Below are 20,835 nucleotides of genomic sequence, written 5' to 3' on the forward strand. Positions count from 1 at the left end.
GTTTCTCAGAAATAACAAAAGTATATGGCCAGCAGTAAGGATTTTTTCACGGTTTTATTATCTTGTCCATTCGTGTGGTTTCATAGACAGAGTACAGGACACACAATATGTGTCATTTATGGACAGGGTCTGTATTAATATCTAAGTTTTGAAAATAGACCCGGGCCTGCATACATTACAATAGTAAGCTTTCTGATGCACAGTCTCTCACACCATTATCTTACTTCACATGAGTTAGGCCAGCCTGGGCCAACCTCTGTAAGAACAAGAGAAAATATGTCTGTCCGATTTCTAGACACTGTCAACTGAGAAGGGACTGCAGGGAGTCATTTGTTTTATTTTGTAGTTAGTAGGTACTGAATAAAATAAAAGGATGAACCACTGTCAACCTCTAGCACACAGAAATTTAATGATATCCTTTAAAAAAGGAGGATTTAATAAGAAAAAAAAACAAGGTTTTTGAACATTAAAAACATGTCAAAGCTAGCAATAAATTGATAGAGACCTGTTTAATCACACAGCTGCTATGGCAGGTATTATATCATACAATGGGTGACGTGCTCAAAATTTCTGTAAACCTTTTTATGTTATAGAGGACATTATAAAGAAATTATATTACATCTGGTGATGTTTAAGAAAGAGTCTGCTACTTGCTTCTGTCATTTAGGGGTTCTGAACTATCAATATCACGTAATGGGAATCATTTGCTGTCTTTGCCATAGAGTTGTCCACAATCAAGGCTTACTACATCATGAATCAAGAGTCATCTTTTCCCCAAGTCCCTTCCATACCATGGTTGCAAAAGACTAGCTATCAAAATAACTTACATAAAATTTAATAGCAAGTTTTTATCCTTTCAGCGCTTTCTCTTAGAGCGGCTTTCGTGATCTCTTGACCTTGGTTCATCTATTGTCCTCTTTCCCTTCTTGGCTTGTGTAAGAAATTTATCCAGTCCAAAAGGATCTTCCTCTTCTTTCTCAAACTGAACAGGACCATCACGACGTTGACCATGGTCTGTGCCAGCAAACTCTTTGTCAGGCTGGAATCTGTCAGTTTTGACCAACTTCTCAAGGTCATCGCCATAGATGTCTTTGTCCACAATACCCTTGGATGGGCGATATATAGAGGATGCTGTGCTTGCTCCTTGGCGCCAAGCTTTGTCATAAACATTATAGGCATCATCATCTCCAAATCCAGAGTCCATTCCTTTTGAGCGGTTATAAAGTCTCTGGTCAAACATAGCTTCTTCAGATGCAGCACCTCGTGCACCACCCAGTGCAATCTGCTCACTGATATCACGCTCCTTATCTCTGGCCAGCTTTGATCGCTTGTCTGGGGCAGCCTTGGAGATACGGCGGTCTCTCTCACGCTCCTTGTGCCTTTCATAACGCAACTGGTCTCGTTCTTGTTCCTCCTCAGACCTGTCGACTGCTGCCTTGATTCCAGCTCTCTCTTCTCTTGTCTTTGTGGCCAACTCTCGAAGCTTTTTCTCCTGCTTTTCTTTCTCCTTCTGTGCCACCTTCTTCTCTAGCTGTGCTCGCATTTCCACTGCCTCACGAGCTTTGCGGTCAGCTATGTACAAAGCCTCGGCGAGCTTTGCGAACTTGTCATTAATGTGTGGGTCTTGCAGCCCTCTGCCATCAGCAGCCAGGCGCTTGTCTAAAGGAATGGTGTAGCCCCTAGCGTTTTTCCAGTTTGAGATACATGGTGGGATTTTCCAATCTTGTTGCTCCTTTACTGTCACCTTACGGTTGGGAGAATGCATCACAGGGGCGGGAGGTGAGGGGGGTCCTCTGGGGATCTTTTTGTTGGTCTTGAATCTCGGTGGTTCCATGGGATCTTTTTGCATTTCAACCATCCTGATTACCCTTTGTTTAGCGCCGGAGTTAAAGGCGGCCCCTTGTTGGGACGGCGTGTATCGGATGTATTGAGCCGCTTGCGGTCGCTCGGCTGCTTTGGCTGGTTGGGCAGCAGCAATTTTCGAGTTGACAACTTTCTCCAGGGCTTCTCTCGTTTTATCGGTAACACTTTTAACTTCTTCTTCGTCTGGTAGCATTAGATCCGACTCCCCGTCTTCCTTTAGATGTGCGGGTACAAGATCTGTGAAGCGAGAATGAACTACTTTGTCTTTCTTTTGCGATTGTTTTACGATCGCGTCATATTTTACTCGACCCTGAGCATCTAACTGTACAGGAATCGCGTTAGACGACTTAGCTTTCCTCGCTCGTCCCATGTCTAGTGGAAACTGAGCTACATGAATCTCTGGGAAGGCTCCACCATCTCCAAAGTCCTCTAGCTTTCGAGGAATCCATCCCTTCCTTCGACCATACGGCGGTGGGTCTTTCTTTGAGCCCGCCGAAACATTGAGTTGGTTGTACGCTCGTTCGAGTTCGTCATCCTCGTTTCTTTCCTCATAAGCCACGTTCACAGGCGAGGGAAGAATACTTGCTAGCGACACCATTCTGATTGTCGCCGATCTAGATAAAAATTCAATCGATAAAAGACTTCAACATACGAGAGTTAAGCACATTTCTTCAGAACTAAACTCATGAAACAACATGGCGGTACGTCACGTACGCCACGTGACAACTCGAACCAATGATATCCAGTCCCAGTGGCGCTTTGCACTCTGGGAAAAATATTTCACCATTATCATGATTGCTATTGGTCATTTCTGGATTTTCTTCCTAATAATTCCTTGGGTATTATATTCTTATGTACATTTAATTTAATAACATCGTTAAGATCATCTTCAGTCTTAAATTGCTCCAAAAATAAGAACGGCTCAGCCTCAACTGAAAATCTTTCGCTCTTATAAAAAAAGAGTGTATTGTAAACCGTAGTTCGTCCCGTGTCCGTTGTATCGTACGGATCACACATGGCAACCAGTCTCGAGTTGCGCTTTTTTTGGGAGTGTTCATTAAAATCCCCCCTTAGGGTATTCAATGAACACACCGTTACAACTTTTGCGCGAATGACGTTTTTCGAATGTGAATTCCGGTATTTAAGGCCTGTCGCGGTTATGTAAGGTGGTCCACTTGTCATATTAGACATCAAGTTGAACTGACCTCAAATACGCAAAAAAAAATACTGCAACGAAAGTATTTTAGATTTCGTAACAAACCCAAACTGCAATTTCATTCATTTGTGCGTTGCGCCGATTATTAATAAAAAATTTTTTTCAGGATTTGCAAACTAGAATCATTGGTGATTATGTTCGCCAAAGATCAGATCGATCGCACGCTTTGAAGGGGTCACTAAACGGGTTCCAATTTGAACGAATTTTTGAAAACAATGACCCGCGAGAGGCCTTAAAACTAAAGGCTGCAAGCAGGTGCATTGTACAACCGATTAAGGAAAGGAAAGGAGAGGGGAGGGGAGAGTAGGGGCTTTGCACCCCACTTTCGGACTGCTCCGCCGCCCCTAAGATATGTACCGATGTACTCGAACAGGAGAGCCCATATCCTCGATTCCACTTGATTCAAGAAGTCCGACAGTACTAGTTGCATATTATAAGAATGAGCTCTATAGGGGAATTCACGCATTGATATAATCTATGGATAACCTTGATTGAGTATGCGCAAACCTTCAGCCTAACCAGGTAAATGTTATGAGTCACCCCAATAAACCAATAAAACAAAACAAAAATTCACTTGACCTTTATTCGTTGATTGTTTTAAAAGTAACATTAAAAAAATAGTAAGAAGTAGTAAAATGTACAGGGGAAATTTCTTCGAGAGTTCTATAAGCTTTCTTCCGGGGCAGTCTTCCGACCTCAAAACCTTTAGTCTTTATAGAAGTCATTTTGCGATTTTTTTCAATTTTTAATTTAATCATATTATTATATATTATATGAATTGTTATTTTCTTATATTGTTTAAAAAACATCATGGTTGTCTTCCAAAATATAAAAATTAACAATCTATCCTTGCATAGACAGAGTCAGAACAGTATAGATAGATAGAGTCAGAACAGTATTGCAGCATTTGCAAAGGATGACACCCAAGAAAACGCATTCTGACATACTTTGATTGCATCAGTACACCCTCACTCTTAGATGGCTCTCAAATACCTAGCAATCAAAATTCCACCAAGTAGAATAGCTGTAACCGCAGTAGGTACGGACGGCAGGCATCTCTCAAAGGCGGTAAGGGTGCAGGGCATGGCAACCACCTCCTGAGAAGGGGGTTCCTCCTGGTTGATCATGTTGCTTGGTATTTTTCCCATCTTGTGGAGTATTTCACGAGCTGCTCTCTCGCCGGCTTGCACTGCACCATCCATATAGCCTGAAGACAAAAGAAGTATAAATACTGTTAAAGCTCTTTTAAGCCCCTCTTCTCTCTTTTTTAGAAAACAATCATTTCTATCCGTTTTCTTGCTGGCTAATTGAGCATTTTGTGCTCTTCACTATTAGTCTTTGGGTATAACACTCTGTTTCATGGGTTAATGGAAAGCAGTCTATCTTGAAGAAAATGAGAGGATTTACTAAAAAAAAAAGTAAAATAACTTTTGAAGAGACTCTGTACTTATATGAGAAGAGAAAAAATATTACAAAAACCCCTTTGTCCAAAATGCAAAGGCCTATTCTTTTTGAATGGCAGTTTTTTAACAATAGGATCTTGTTAACAACCACAAGTAACCACACCCTGTGGAGGTTTTTTGAGTGTGTGACTATTATTTTCACTAATTGTAGGTCTGTTTTTGGCTAAGCAAAAGAAAAAGTTGGTTGTGAGGGGAAGGGGTGAAGCTCCACACCTAAATTACTAAAATGATTCCTACATTCAGACACTTACCACACCAAATAGTGGCTGTCTCTGTGCCTGCAAAGTGAACTCTCCCTACAGGCAAGGTGAGGGTGTCCCTGAACTTTGTCAGGATGCCACAGGGCACGACACTGACATAGCACCCCCCTGAGTACTTCTCTGCCAGCCAGTTCTTTTCGATGTAACAACAGGGATGGAGGGCTTCCTCACAGTTAAAGATCTTCGCATACTGAGCACACACTGCTTTCTTCCTTTCCTCTTGCGTCATCTGACACATGCTGAGAGCTTGGTCGCCGATGATAAATCTGCCATTCAAACATCACAATAAACATGTAAGTAATCTTCTTTCCTTTTGTTTTTCTAAATGAGTTGGTTGGGAGAGGTCAAGTTGCCCCATGTATGCTGAAATATGATGCTTACCCCATGTGTGCAGAATACGATCCTTACCCCATGTGTGCAGAAATATGATCCTTACCCCATGTGTGCAGAATATGATCCTTACCCCATGTGTGAAGAATATGATCCTTACCCCATGTGTGCAGAATATGATCCTTACCCCATGTGTGCAGAATATGATCCTTACCCCATGAGTGAGGGATGTGATCCTTACCCCATGAGTGAGGGATGTGATCCTTACCCCATGAGTGAGGGATGAGATCCTTACCCCATGAGTGAGGGATGTTATCCTTACCCCATGTGTGCAGAATATGATCCTTACCCCATGAGTGCAGAATATGATCCTTACCCCATGTGTAAGGGATGTGATCCTTACCCCATGAGTGAGGGATGTGATCCTTACCCCATGAGTGAGGGATGAGATCCTTACCCCATGAGTGAGGGATGTGATCCTTACCCCATGAGTGAGGGATGAGATCCTTACCCCATGAGTGAGGGATGTGATCCTTACCCCATGAGTGAGGGATGTGATCCTTACTTCATGAGTAAGGGATGTGATCCTTACCCCATGAGTGAGGGATGAGATCCTTACCCCATGAGTGAGGGATGAGATCCTTACCCCATGAGTGAGGGATGTGATCCTTACTCCATGAGTGAGGGATGAGATCCTTACCCCATGAGTGAGGGATGAGATCCTTACCCCATGAGTGAGGGATGTGATCCTTACCCCATGAGTAAGGGATGTGATCCTTAACCCATGAGTGAGGGATGTGATCCTTACCCCATGAGTGAGGGATGTGATCCTTACCCCATGAGTGAGGGATGTGATCCTTACCCCATGAGTGAGGGATGTGATCCTTACCCCATGAGTGAGGGATGTGATCCTTACCCCATGAGTAAGGGATGTGATCCTTACCCCATGAGTGAGGGATGTGATCCTTACCCCATGAGTAAGGGATGTGATCCTTACCCCATGAGTGAGGGATGTGATCCTTACTCCATGAGTGAGGGATGTGATCCTTACCCCATGAGTGCAGAATATGATCCTTACCCCATGAGTAAGGGATGTGATCCTTACCCCATGAGTGAGGGATGAGATCCTTACCCCATGAGTGAGGGATGTGATCCTTACCCCATGAGTGAGGGATGTGATCCTTACCCCATGAGTGAGGGATGAGATCCTTACCCCATGAGTGAGGGATGTGATCCTTACTCCATGAGTGAGGGATGAGATCCTTACCCCATGAGTGAGGGATGAGATCCTTACCCCATGAGTGAGGGATGTGATCCTTACCCCATGAGTAAGGGATGTGATCCTTACCCCATGAGTGAGGGATGTGATCCTTACCCCATGAGTGAGGGATGTGATCCTTACCCCATGAGTGAGGGATGTGATCCTTACCCCATGAGTGAGGGATGTGATCCTTACTCCATGAGTGAGGGATGTGATCCTTACCCCATGAGTGAGGGATGTGATCCTTACCCCATGAGTGAGGGATGTGATCCTTACCCCATGAGTGAGGGATGTGATCCTTACCCCATGAGTGAGGGATGAGATCCTTACCCCATGAGTGAGGGATGTTATCCTTACCCCATGTGTGCAGAATATGATCCTTACCCCATGTGTGCAGAATATGATCCTTACACCATGAGTGAGGGATGTGATCCTTACCCCATGAGTGAGGAATGTGATCCTTACCCCATGAGTGAGGGATGTGATCCTTACCCCATGAGTAAGGGATGTGATCCTTACCCCATGAGTGAGGAATGTGATCCTTACCCCATGAGTGAGGGATGTGGTCCTTACCCCATGAGTGAGGGATGTGATCCTTACCCCATGAGTAAGGGATGTGATCCTTACCCCATGAGTGCAGAATTTGATTTTTACCCCATGAGTCAGGGATATGATCCTAACCCCGTGAGTAAGTGATGTGATCCTTATCCCATGAGTGAGAGTTGTGATCCTTACCCTATGAGTGAGAGATGTGATCCTTACCCCATGAGTGCAGGATGTGATCCATCAGGTTTGGTGTCATCCAGTCCAGCTTGAACAGGTCCAGACTCAGAATCTGCTATCACACACCCATTGAGCCCCTTTTCCCTCCAGAAAGGCTTGTCATAAAAAGTGATGGTCTTGATTACTGAGCCCATGGGGATGCGCTGAATCAGCTGGTTTTTCAAGGCAGGAAGAGGAGGATTGAATGACACCTGGTTTAGTAGAGCTTGAGGCATGGCGCTGATGACGTATTGGGCTTTATAAGACTTGCCGTTCTCACAGGTCACAACTACATGATCTTCATCCTGAGCTATTTTGACCACTGAACTATTTAAAATCACCTGTTAAGAAAAAACAAGATAAATTTCTCAAAATACTTTGGAATTCTTTGCTATGAAAATATATTAAGATTGAATAAGCACACCCATACAGCAGATACAACTAATGTATAATGGTAGATACAAGTAATGTATAACGGTAGATACAAGTAATGTATAACAGTAGATACAAGTAATGTATAACGGTAGATACAATTAATGTATAACGGTAGATACAAGTAATGTATAACAGTAGATACAAGTAATGTATAACAGTAGATACAAGTAATGTATAACGGTAGATACAAGTAATGTATAACGGTAGATACAAGTAATGTATAACGGTAGATACAATTAATGTATAACGGTAGATACAAGTAATGTATAACGGTAGATACAAGTAATGTATAACAGTAGATACAAGTAATGTATAACAGTAGATACAAGTAATGTATAACGGTAGATACAAGTGATGTATAACAGTAGATACAAGTAATGTATAACGGTATAAGGGTAGATACAAGTAATGTATAAGGGTAGATACAAGTAATGTATAACGGTAGATACAAGTAATGTATAACAGTAGATACAAGTAATGTATAACGGTATAAGGGTAGATACAAGTAATGTATAAGGGTAGATACAAGTAATGTATAACGGTAGATACAAGTAATGTATAACGGTAGATACAAGTAATGTATAACGGTAGATACAAGTAATGTATAACAGTAGATACAAGTAATGTATAACAGTAGATACAAGTAATGTATAACGGTAGATACAAGTAATGTATAACAGTAGATACAAGTAATGTATAACAGTAGATACAAGTAATGTATAACGGTAGATACAAGTAATGTATAACGGTAGATACAAATAATGTATAACGGTAGATACAAGTAATGTATAACAGTAGATACAAGTAATGTATAACGGTAGATACAAGTAATGTATAACGATAGATACAAGTAATGTATAACAGTAGATACAAGTAATGTATAACGGTAGATACAAGTAATGTATAACGGTAGATACAAGTAATGTATAACAGTAGATACAAGTAATGTATAACGGTAGATACAAGTAATGTATAACAGTAGATACAAGTAATGTATAACAGTAGATACAAGTAATGTATAATGGTAGATACAAGTAATGTATAACGGTAGATACAAGTAATGTATAACAGTAGATACAAGTAATGTATAACAGTAGATACAAGTAATGTATAACAGTAGATACAAGTAATTTATAACGGTAGATACAAGTAATGTATAACGGTAGATACAAGTAATGTATAACGGTAGATACAAGTAATGTATAACGGTAGATACAAGTAATGTATAACAGTAGATACAAGTAATGTATAACAGTAGATACAAGTAATGTATAACAGTAGATACAAGTAATTTATAACGGTAGATACAAGTAATGTATAACGGTAGATACAAGTAATGTATAACAGTAGATACAAGTAATGTATAACGGTAGATACAAGTAATGTATAACGGTAGATACAAGTAATGTATAACGGTAGATACAAGTAATGTATAACGGTAGATACAAGTAATGTATAACGGTAGATACAAGTAATGTATAACAGTAGATACAAGTAATGTATAACGGTATAAGGGTAGATACAAGTAATGTATAACGGTAGATACAAGTAATGTATAACGGTAGATACAAGTAATGTATAACAGTAGATACAAGTAATGTATAACGGTAGATACAAGTAATGTATAACGGTAGATACAAGTAATGTATAACGGTAGATACAAGTAATGTATAACGGTAGATACAAGTAATGTATAACGGTAGATACAAGTAATGTATAACAGTAGATACAAGTAATGTATAACGGTAGATACAAGTAATGTATAACAGTAGATACAAGTAATGTATAACGGTAGATACAAGTAATGTATAACAGTAGATACAAGTAATGTATAACAGTAGATACGAGTAATGTATAACGGTAGATACAAGTAATGTATAACGGTAGATACAAGTAATGTATAACAGTAGATACAAGTAATGTATAACAGTAGATACAAGTAATGTATAACGGTAGATACAAGTAATGTATAACGGTAGATACAAGTAATGTATAACAGTAGATACAAGTAATGTATAACAGTAGATACAAGTAATGTATAACAGTAGATACAAGTAATTTATAACGGTAGATACAAGTAATGTATAACGGTAGATACAAGTAATGTATAACAGTAGATACAAGTAATGTATAACGGTAGATACAAGTAATGTATAACGGTAGATACAAGTAATGTATAACGGTAGATACAAGTAATGTATAACGGTAGATACAAGTAATGTATAACGGTAGATACAAGTAATGTATAACAGTAGATACAAGTAATGTATAACGGTATAAGGGTAGATACAAGTAATGTATAACGGTAGATACAAGTAATGTATAACGGTAGATACAAGTAATGTATAACAGTAGATACAAGTAATGTATAACGGTAGATACAAGTAATGTATAACGGTAGATACAAGTAATGTATAACGGTAGATACAAGTAATGTATAACGGTAGATACAAGTAATGTATAACGGTAGATACAAGTAATGTATAACAGTAGATACAAGTAATGTATAACGGTAGATACAAGTAATGTATAACAGTAGATACAAGTAATGTATAACGGTAGATACAAGTAATGTATAACGGTAGATACAAGTAATGTATAACAGTAGATACGAGTAATGTATAACGGTAGATACAAGTAATGTATAACGGTAGATACAAGTAATGTATAACAGTAGATACAAGTAATGTATAACAGTAGATACAAGTAATGTATAACGGTAGATACAAGTAATGTATAACGGTAGATACAAGTAATGTATAACAGTAGATACAAGTAATGTATAACGGTATAAGGGTAGATACAAGTAATGTATAACGGTAGATACAAGTAATGTATAACGGTAGATACAATTAATGTATAACGGTAGATACAAGTAATGTATAACGGTAGATACAAGTAATGTATAACGGTATAAGGGTAGATACAAGTAATGTATAAGGGTAGATACAAGTAATGTATAACGGTAGATACAAGTAATGTATAACGGTAGATACAAGTAATGTATAACGGTAGATACAAGTAATGTATAACGGTAGATACAAGTAATGTATAACAGTAGATACAAGTAATGTATAACGGTAGATACAAGTAATGTATAACGGTAGATACAATTAATGTATAACGGTAGATACAAGTAATGTATAACAGTAGATACAAGTAATGTATAACGGTAGATACAAGTAATGTATAACAGTAGATACAAGTAATGTATAACAGTAGATACAAGTAATGTATAACGGTATAAGGGTAGATACAAGTAATGTATAACGGTAGATACAAGTAATGTATAACGGTAGATACAAGTAATGTATAACAGTAGATACAAGTAATGTATAACAGTAGATACAAGTAATGTATAACGGTAGATACAAGTAATGTATAACGGTAGATACAAGTAATGTATAACGGTAGATACAAGTAATGTATAACAGTAGATACAAGTAATGTATAACGGTAGATACAAGTAATGTATAACGGTAGATACAAGTAATGTATAACAGTAGATACAAGTAATGTATAACAGTATAAGGGTAGATACAAGTAATGTATAACGGTAGATACAAGTAATGTATAACGGTAGATACAAGTAATGTATAACGGTAGATACAAGTAATGTATAACAGTAGATACAAGTAATGTATAACAGTAGATACAAGTAATGTATAACGGTAGATACAAGTAATGTATAACGGTAGATACAAGTAATGTATAACAGTAGATACAAGTAATGTATAACGGTAGATACAAGTAATGTATAACGGTAGATACAAGTAATGTATAACAGTAGATACAAGTAATGTATAACAGTATAAGGGTAGATACAAGTAATGTATAACGGTAGATACAAGTAATGTATAACGGTAGATACAAGTAATGTATAACGGTAGATACAAGTAATGTATAACGGTAGATACAAGTAATGTATAACGGTAGATACAAGTAATGTATAACGGTAAATACAAGTAATGTATAATGGTAGATACAAGTAATGTATAACGGTAGATACAAGTAATGTATAACGGTAGATACAATTAATGTATAACGGTAGATACAAGTAATGTATAACGGTAGATACAAGTAATGTATAACGGTAGATACAAGTAATGTATAACAGTAGATACAAGTAATGTATAACGGTAGATACAAGTAATGTATAACAGTAGATACAAGTAATGTATAACGGTAGATACAAGTAATGTATAACGGTAGATACAAGTAATGTATAACGGTAGATACAAGTAATGTATAACGGTAGATACAAGTTATGTATAAAGGTAGATACAAGTAATGTATAACAGTAGATACAAGTAATGTATAACGGTATAAGGGTAGATACAAGTAATGTATAACAGTAGATACAAGTAATGTATAATGGTAGATACAAGTAATTTATAACGGTAGATACGAGTAATGTATAACAGTAGATACAAGTAATGTATAAAGGTAAATACAAGTAATGTATAACGGTAGATACAATTAATGTATAACGGTAGATACAAGTAATGTATAACGGTAGATACAAGTAATGTATAACGGTAGATACAAGTAATGTATAACGGTAGATACAATTAATGTATAACGGTAGATACAAGTAATGTATAACGGTAGATACAAGTAATGTATAACGGTAGATACAAGTAATGTATAACGGTAGATACAAGTAATGTATAACGGTAGATACAAGTAATGTATAACGGTAGATACAAGTAATGTATAATGGTAGATACAAGTAATGTATAACGGTAGATACAAGTAATGTATAACGATAGATACAAGTAATGTATAACAGTAGATACAAGTAATGTATAACAGTAGATACAAGTAATGTATAACAGTAGATACAAGTAATGTATAACGGTATAAGGGTAGATACAAGTAATGTATAACGGTAGATACAAGTAATGTATAACGGTAGATACAGGTAATGTATAACGGTAGATACAAGTAATGTATAACGGTAGATACAAGTAATGTATAACGGTAGATACAGGTAATGTATAACGGTAGATACAAGTAATGTATAACAGTAGATACAAGTAATGTATAACAGTAGATACAAGTAATGTATAACAGTAGATACAAGTAATGTATAACGGTATATACAAGTAATGTAAAATGGTAGATACAAGTAATGTATAACAGTAGATACAAGTAATGTATAACGGTAGATACAAGTAATGTATAACGGTATAATGGTAGATACAAGTAATGTATAACAGTAGATACAAGTAATGTATAACGGTAGATACAAGTAATGTATAACGGTATAATGGTAGATACAAGTAATGTATAACAGTAGATACAAGTAATGTATAACGGTAGATACAAGTAATGTATAACGGTATAAGGGTAGATACAAGTAATGTATAACGGTAGATACAAGTAATGTATAACGGTAGATACAAGTAATGTATAACAGTAGATACAAGTAATGTATAACAGTAGATACAATTAATGTATAACAGTAGATACGAGTAATGTATAACAGTAGATACAAGTAATGTATAAAGGTAAATACAAGTAATGTATAACGGTAGATACAAGTAATGTATAATGGTAGATACAAGTAATGTATAACGGTAGATACAAGTAATGTATAACAGTAGATACAAGTAATGTATAACGGTAGATACAAGTAATGTATAACAGTAGATACGAGTAATGTATAACGGTAGATACGAGTAATGTATAACGGTTAATACAATGAATGTATTACGGTAGATACAAGTAATGTATAACAGTAGATACAAGTAATGTATAACGGTAGATACAAGTAATGTATAACGGTAGATACAAGTAATGTATAACAGTAGATACAAGTAATGTATAACAGTAGATACAAGTAATGTATAACGGTAGATACAAGTAATGTATAACGGTAGATACAAGTAATGTATAACGGTAGATACAATTAATGTATAACAGTAGATACAAGTAATGTATAACGGTAGATACAAGTAATGTATAACGGTAGATACAAGTAATGTATAACGGTAGATACAAGTAATGTATAACAGTAGATACAAGTAATGTATAACAGTAGATACAAATAATGTATAACAGTAGATACAAGTAATGTATAACGGTAGATACAAGTAATGTATAACGGTAGATACAAGTAATGTATAACGGTAGATACAAGTAATGTATAACAGTAGATACAAGTAATGTATAACGGTAGATACAATTAATGTATAACGGTAGATACAAGTAATGTATAACGGTAGATACAAGTAATGTATAACGGTAGATACAATTAATGTATAACAGTAGATACAAGTAATGTATAACAGTAGATACAAATAATGTATAACAGTAGATACAAGTAATGTATAACGGTAGATACAAGTAATGTATAACAGTAGATACGAGTAATGTATAACGGTAGATACGAGTAATGTATAACGGTTAATACAATGAATGTATTACGGTAGATACAAGTAATGTAAAATGGCAGATACAAGTAATGTATAACGGTAGATACAAGTAATGTATAACGGTAGATACAAGTAATGTATAACAGTAGATGGACAAGTGAAAAAATATTTTTAGTGGCACTGTTTTACATTACTTGACCCAAGATTGGTTGATGTGCAGCAAATTGCTGGGGAGATATTTGTATTATTCCCACAGTCAGGTGATTGCTTATTAATAAACAAGAATCTGAGTATTTAATACCCTAACACTCCACGTGAGCCATAGAAATTAAATAAAATAGAGAAAGTAAAAAAAAACAGTAAAATCAGTAAAATCACCCGACCTGCATTTTGTACTCAACCTGCATCTGGCCTGCAAGCTGCATTTTGTACCCTCCTCTCCCAGACTGTATTATCATATGACAAAACTAACCCTGTCTCCAAGCCTCTCTTTTAGCTTATTGCTTATTTGCTGGGAACCCCCAACAAACTTCCTCTCTTGCCCTGCGTTTTCCACTCCTGCAACCCTCAACATCCCATCCCCTGATTTAAGGTACCACAGATAGTATAGCAAAGACATGTTCCACGGCTCAGCGGCCATGGCATCATGGTAGATTTGCACCATCCGCTTCTTACAGTAGTTTGTCAAGCACATCTTCTCAAAGAACTCTTCTACAGTCATGCGATCCCACTCAAGCGCTTGGGGTGTGTTCCAAGGGGCATCCACGCTGATCTGCTTACACATATTACCAATACGTTTGACCATACTATAGTAATCCAAAATCGCTATTGGGTTCCAAGTCGACATTTCCCCGCTGTAGAATCTCCTTGAGCCACCCAAGTATTCCGAGACTTTCCCCTCGAAGAACACCTGGTATGTCTCTACTCCTAGCTCTTTAGCGACCCGAAGTATTCGGTTCTGTGTCGGGCCTACGTACGCTCCGCCAAGGTCTGTGTATTTGAATCGTGGATCCACCAAAGTTTCGGTTCGTCCTCCAACACGATCTCTCGCCTCCAATACAAGCGTGTCGACTCCATGACCTTGCTGTAGGAGTTTAGCAGCGCATAAGCCGCTAATACCACCCCCAATAACAATAATATCTGCACGGAGCTCTTCCGTGTGGTTAGCATGATTTTCATCCATGGCGGATAGCAGAAATCTAGCCTGCGTAGCAATCGTGCCTTTGTGTTTTAAGAGAAGTAAAACCCAGAGAAACAGAGGAAACCGGCGAGAAGTTCGATGTGCCTCGATTTGGCCGCGCGAAAAATGGTGCGAGCGCAAAAAAGTACTGGCGGGGCCCTCCCCCTCCTTCCATTTCTGCGCTCGCCTCATTTTTCTCGCGGTAAAAATCTCGCTCATCGAACTTCTTGTCAGTTGTACCGTTGCAGAACTGTCCTTGTGGTGAAAGTGTCTAACCAATCAGATAGGACTACATGTGTCCAATCATAGACCTTGTTAGAATACCACACGTGTGACACTGGGATCGAGTGGCAGAACAGTCTTCCCTTCTTCTTCCCTGGGATCGAGTTTGGTATAGCAGAACGGTCGTTTGTTGATAATATAACTGATTTCTGAGGAATTGATAAAGCATGGAAACACTAAAAAAGCAGAGAAACACCCAAGAGAAAAGGATTTAGCAAAAGCCATGTTATGTTCCCTTACTGGAGTCCGTCCTAAGACGGAGACAAGCCATTAAGAGGTGAGTCACGCTCCCTCGCTCCTCGAAAAATCGAGTCTTTACTTTCGTACCGTCCTTCGCTAGGGGAGATATCCACAATTAAGCAGGTCAAGTAGTTCATAGGAAATATATTTGAAGGCTACTACTGATAAACAAGTGAACGCAATGCGAGTAAAACATTCAATTGATAATCAATCAGTTCCACTATCTAAGTTGGGCTAAGTTGTACAGTAAGATTGCAGCTATAAGCTTACAATTATCACACAGTCCCCTAAGTAACCTGATTTGATCTTTCTCTGCCTCATAAAAATCAATACGGTGAATTGGCATATCCTCAGATTTGCCTTTTCTAAGGGTCTGTTTACATTACGAATATCAACCCTGGCTGAAGCTTTAGTATGGCCAGGCGACTGAAAATGTTTTTCATATTAGTAGCTAGCTTCAGCCTGTACTAAATTCGTTTTTGAACAGTTAAAACTATTCACAGCACCTCGGCATGTTCTTAGCAGTTCTTAAAATTTGGTGAAACGCTGGTCGTTCATATAAAAAAAGGTCCTCATAAAAAAAGAGTGTTCTTTATTTATGTGATTACATGGAAATATTCCATCCACTACTGGAGCTTGGGGTGAACATCCTAGCACAGGTGAGCAGCCCAGGCTGGAAATCTCGCTCATATAATAGAAAAAGCAATTTTACAAGCATTTTAGGAATACCCCGTTGGACCCCCTGACTGTGCCGAAAACTCAGCCTGGGTTAAAATTTTTAATGAGATAAAAAGAAATCAACAGTCGTTAGAATGCTTCTCTATCAGGCGTGTCATCACCATTGACCACCAAAAAGTTGGTATTTGATTTTGAACAGTTGTCATGTTAGACTTTTTCCATAGCTATCTATGACTGCCAAATGCTGTTTGTGTGCCTGCCAATCCTTTTCACCATATCAAATCCTTGCTTAAACAATCCATTAAATTTCATATTTATACTAATAACTATTAGAAAATGATCACTGACACCTCGACCAATCAGCACCCTCTATTTGAACCCCCTAAATCTCATAGTAATTAAAGTTCCAAGGGGCAATAGAGAATTAGAGAATGAGTGGGGAGAATTAGTCAATAGAGAATGAGGCAATAGAGAATTAGTGGGGAGTGTAGTTAGAAAAAAGTGCTTACTACTTAGTGATTAGTATTCCCTAAGTTGCAACTTTGTTTTCATTGTTTTCCTGGATTATTGTTGAAACACCAAATTAGCTATAGAGAACTTGCTATAGAGCGTATTTATGTTTTTATTGCTGGCTTAGCAACCTATCTACTACTATGTTAACAGGGGGATTTGTTACTCTGAAGACATTATGCACTTGTATTTTATATTTCACTGATTTTTTTATTTATGTAAATAAATTATAATTTTATAATCCTGATGTAAAAAAGTTGTAATTTTTAAGCAAATTACAAGCAAAACTGTTGTCAGCAACAGACTGCCACCATCCCCAGACTGAAAAGACACCTCAGTGCATTGTTGGAAACTTCAAGGCATACTGCTTGATCAGCAGTAGCTGAACTTGACTGATAGTGTGGGACTTGAAATAGGGGGAAGGTTTCTGTTTTTGGTCTGTTTTTCCCAAAAATTTGCGCAAAAGTACATTAATGGGGTAATTAATAATTTGTTATTTCTATGTAATCTAAGTAACAATGGCACTTAATCAACTTTAACAGTAAATAAATTAGCCTCAGGTTCAGAAACTGGGTCTTCATTTAGTGTAAAAGTTTTTAACATGTTTTTTTTTTAACTTTGTCTTTGGCTACTTCTTATATGTTCATCTGACATTGCTATTCCTCATTTGCCCAGATAGTGTTTTTAAGATGAATTTCTAACATCTTCAACATGTTCTCTTGACTCAATTGTAATATGTAATACAAGGTTACAATGATTTTTCTTTGTCACAGGGGCTTCACCACCTTGATTATCTCATCCTGACCAAGTCATTGCACTGCAGTTGTCCACACATCACAGTTGGTTATTGCCCTTGACAAATACTGCAGAGGAATTCCCTTTTTATTTATTTCAGGCAGTGTCAAATTTTGTTATTCAATGGCGGCACCAAGCAAATAGTCCAGTTTTGAATTCAACTGTGCCATTGGAATTAAGGACACATATAAAGACAGTGTGAGCCTAAGTTTCAGATTATTGGTTCACAAATAACATTGAGATCATGAAGAATTCACATGTTTTACATATTTCAAGCTCTAGGAGATTTTCACTTGTATGTTATACTTGACTTATACTACCTTTGTCCATCTATTCAGCAGGCATGATGGATTTCCAAATTTGATTACTGAAGCAACCTTTGTCACATCATAGCTTATAATGTTCTGTTGTAGTTATGTAACTATTTATTTGCATAATCTCTCAATAAATCACATGTTTCCTTGGTGAATCCATTGTCTCTGAATGGCAATGAAACATATTCCTAAAGCAGCTGTTCACTAACCAAATCAACATTCCCCTACTGTAATATGCTGCCCTTTAATCCCCCCTCTATAATATGCCCCCCCCTCTCAATGATCTGCCCTTCCTTTCTGCCAACCCTCTTTACTAAGCCATCTTTAAAAAAACATAGCTCTCTAATAAGCTGCCCCTCTGATAAGCAATCCCTTTCTAGCAAGCCACGACTCTATTAAGGGTGGCTTATTAGAGAAGGGTGGCTTATTAGAGAGGGGTGGCTTGTTAGAGTAGGGTGGCTTATTCGAGATGGGTGACTTATTAGAAAGGTGTGGCTTATCAGAAAGGGCTGGCTTATTTGAGAGGGCTAGTTTATCAGAGAAGGTTGGCTTAGAAGAGAGGGCTGGTGTCGCAATAGTGCCTCTGATTGAATGAATCATTTTTCTTCACGTGAAATTCAGATTTTATTATTAGAAATAAATAAACAAATTAAACAAAATAAATAAAAATCACCCGCCCGCGTGCTCTCGAGGTAGAAATCGCGACCAGAAATGAAATATTTTTGGCCTAATCGTTCCCTATTTCATGTGCACTGTTTTAAGAGGGATTTTTTCTCCTGGGGACCTCAACTCCTGCATTTTTCGCAAGCATAATAAACGAACCGCGAGAATGTTTACGGGGTATGCACCCCAGAAATCTAGTTAAAGTATTTGGAAACCCTCCAACTCAACCGGCATGTCCGCTCATATACAAATATACAAGTACCACTGCGAGCTGGGACGAAATATCCAAGAGCAAATGGTCATCTAAATTGGTAAACAAATCCAAGCTCAAAGTTATGGCTACATGCCTGTAACCGCGTATGTTCTTCCTGTATGTTAGTACAAAAAGAAAATCCTATGGACGGGAAATTATGATCCGTCGCAGAACAATAGAAATTTTCTTGCATACTTGATTAACAAAATGTGAATATGTTAGACAGAATTGAGAATTTTGAACTTGAAATCCTGCATCACTATCGGCTTTCTAAACAAAATATGCATACATTATGTTATTTTACCGTAGAACCTAATCGTTTTACAGTTTTTCTTAAGCAACACACATCAAACAAATAGACAAAGACACTAAACAGTAGTCAGAGAGATAAAGGGAGGGAGAGGGGAGGCGGGGGGTGCGCAACAAATGCGCAAAAATAATAGTTGTTAATCGGTAAAGTAAACCGCGAAAAGCATACACAGGTGGAAAACAAGGCATTTTGAAAATATATGTATAAGCGTTGAAATTGAAAAAAAACGCACACAGGGCCATTTCCATTTATTACGTTAGACAATAATATAATGACCGAGACTATATTTAAAAATGAAAAAACCTGCACAAAGGTGTATCTAAATTATTGAACCTTTTCTGAATTGTGATTTAGAAAGGGGCTTTGTTCACTTCATTACTAGTTTTGCTGTTTTATGAGTTTTTATTGTGGCTCAGAACAGTTCACTGTTTTATTTTGCCAGTATTTTTTTATAGAGTTACAATTCATAAAATTAAGTAGGCAAGGAAGTATAGAGAAGCCAAAGGCTTATAAAAAAGGGACTCCCTTCTAACATATCCATAAATACATAGAAGTGGACCTTTTGCTCTCGTGGGCGGTGCTGCCCCTCTCTGGGTACGGGCCTTGTTGAATTGTGTATTGAAACATTTGCCCTATAATGAAAGAGAATCTCTGATTTAGGCATATTATTTCCTATGACTACGCCTATTTTACTATTTCTAAGGCGTTGTAGGGAGGCGAACTATGACATGACTCACCGAATTTTATTCTCATTTAAGAATTCGTTTTTTTTTTTCGAATAGTAATAATGGGTCCGTTTTCTACATCCATAAATCCGGTCGAATGGTGTTTAAGTTGGATAAATTTCAAAGAAGTTTGATTTCTTATTCAATATCCATTCAGCACTTCTATTGTTCTAAAAATATCGCATAGGAGGTCGGGTCCGTTTAGCCGGGTCATTCGATTTTTAAACGCGTGCAGGCGCAGTACTCCCTCCTATCAAACCAACTTTTTGTGGGTGAAAATGCTAAATTACCCACAGTGATATATCTGTGGTTATTAATATATCTGATCTTACTTCGGTAAAATACTCAAGATTCGAATTAAAGTTTTCCGGGATAATCGAAATATTGTTTTTGATAGCGGTACCGACCACACATATTCATTGTTTCAACTTTATATAAATAAATGATGTTGTATAAAACACTACATGTTTTAAGGTTCTGTTCTTTATTGGTTCCTGTGTATAATTATACTATTACTAGCGGGTACCCATGAAACAATTACGCTGGAGAAATACTTCTTCCTGTTGTCTTGGCCTTGTAGTGGAGTTTTATCTGCAAAGAATTGACGTAGCTAAGCAAAAATAAGTTTCTAGCCTCACAGGCTGCCCAGGATCTGTCCTTATTTTGTTAGTTAAGATATCGGGTTCGTCAAAAAGAAATAGCACAATCAAAACACTAAAGCCACTCTTAGAAAGAAAGAAGCTTGACTAATTTTAGTTTAGTGAGTATTGGCAAAATGCGATTAGCTGCCTAAATAAGGTTATGCTATGGAAAGGGAAAATGTTCTAAAGAGAGAAATTCGATAGTCTCCGCTCTTAACTAAACCTCTGCTTGTGCTGTGTACAGATTCTACAAACATGATAACTTTAGGGATTA

At 37.4% G+C, this 20,835-nt stretch overlaps 2 protein-coding genes and 1 long non-coding RNA gene across 3 annotated transcripts; 1 reads left to right on the forward strand and 2 right to left on the reverse strand.

Annotated features, from left to right (window-relative positions):
* Window positions 1–35: 35 nt before the first annotated feature.
* On the reverse strand, window positions 36–2,583 carry LOC5512250 (SNW domain-containing protein 1). Its single transcript, XM_001632517.3, has one exon. The coding sequence runs from the start codon at window positions 2,459–2,461 to the stop codon at window positions 857–859; it is 1,605 nt and encodes a 534-aa protein (XP_001632567.1). The 5' UTR covers window positions 2,462–2,583; the 3' UTR covers window positions 36–856.
* Window positions 2,584–3,643: 1,060 nt separating this feature from the next.
* On the reverse strand, window positions 3,644–15,274 carry LOC5512222 (amine oxidase [flavin-containing]). Its single transcript, XM_001632516.3, has 4 exons — window positions 14,443–15,274; window positions 7,156–7,496; window positions 4,794–5,068; window positions 3,644–4,286 (listed from the first exon to the last, which is right to left on the reverse strand). The coding sequence occupies exons 1-4, from the start codon at window positions 15,151–15,153 to the stop codon at window positions 4,054–4,056; spliced, it is 1,560 nt and encodes a 519-aa protein (XP_001632566.1). The 5' UTR covers window positions 15,154–15,274; the 3' UTR covers window positions 3,644–4,053.
* A 69-nt stretch (window positions 15,275–15,343) lies between these two features.
* LOC116618174 lies at window positions 15,344–18,124 on the forward strand. Its single transcript, XR_004296073.2, has 2 exons — window positions 15,344–15,709; window positions 17,634–18,124. It is a non-coding gene; the product is annotated as an uncharacterized LOC116618174 (long non-coding RNA).
* Window positions 18,125–20,835: the final 2,711 nt, after the last annotated feature.

This window comes from Nematostella vectensis, chromosome 10, assembly GCF_932526225.1.
Source record: "Nematostella vectensis chromosome 10, jaNemVect1.1, whole genome shotgun sequence".
In the NCBI taxonomy this organism is placed as follows: domain Eukaryota; kingdom Metazoa; phylum Cnidaria; class Anthozoa; order Actiniaria; family Edwardsiidae; genus Nematostella; species Nematostella vectensis.

Coding starts and splice junctions, on each gene's coding strand:
- LOC5512250 (XM_001632517.3), bottom strand. CDS start 2,461: ATGGTGTCGCTAGCAAGTATTCTTCCCTCGCCTGTGAACGTGGCTTAT.
- LOC5512222 (XM_001632516.3), bottom strand. CDS start 15,153: ATGGATGAAAATCATGCTAACCACACGGAAGAGCTCCGTGCAGATATT. Junction 7,497..14,442: donor AAGAGAGGCTTGGAGACAGG/GTTAGTTTTGTC, acceptor TTTTCTTAACAG/GTGATTTTAAATAGTTCAGT. Junction 4,287..4,793: donor GACAGCCACTATTTGGTGTG/GTAAGTGTCTGA, acceptor TTTTGTCTTCAG/GCTATATGGATGGTGCAGTG.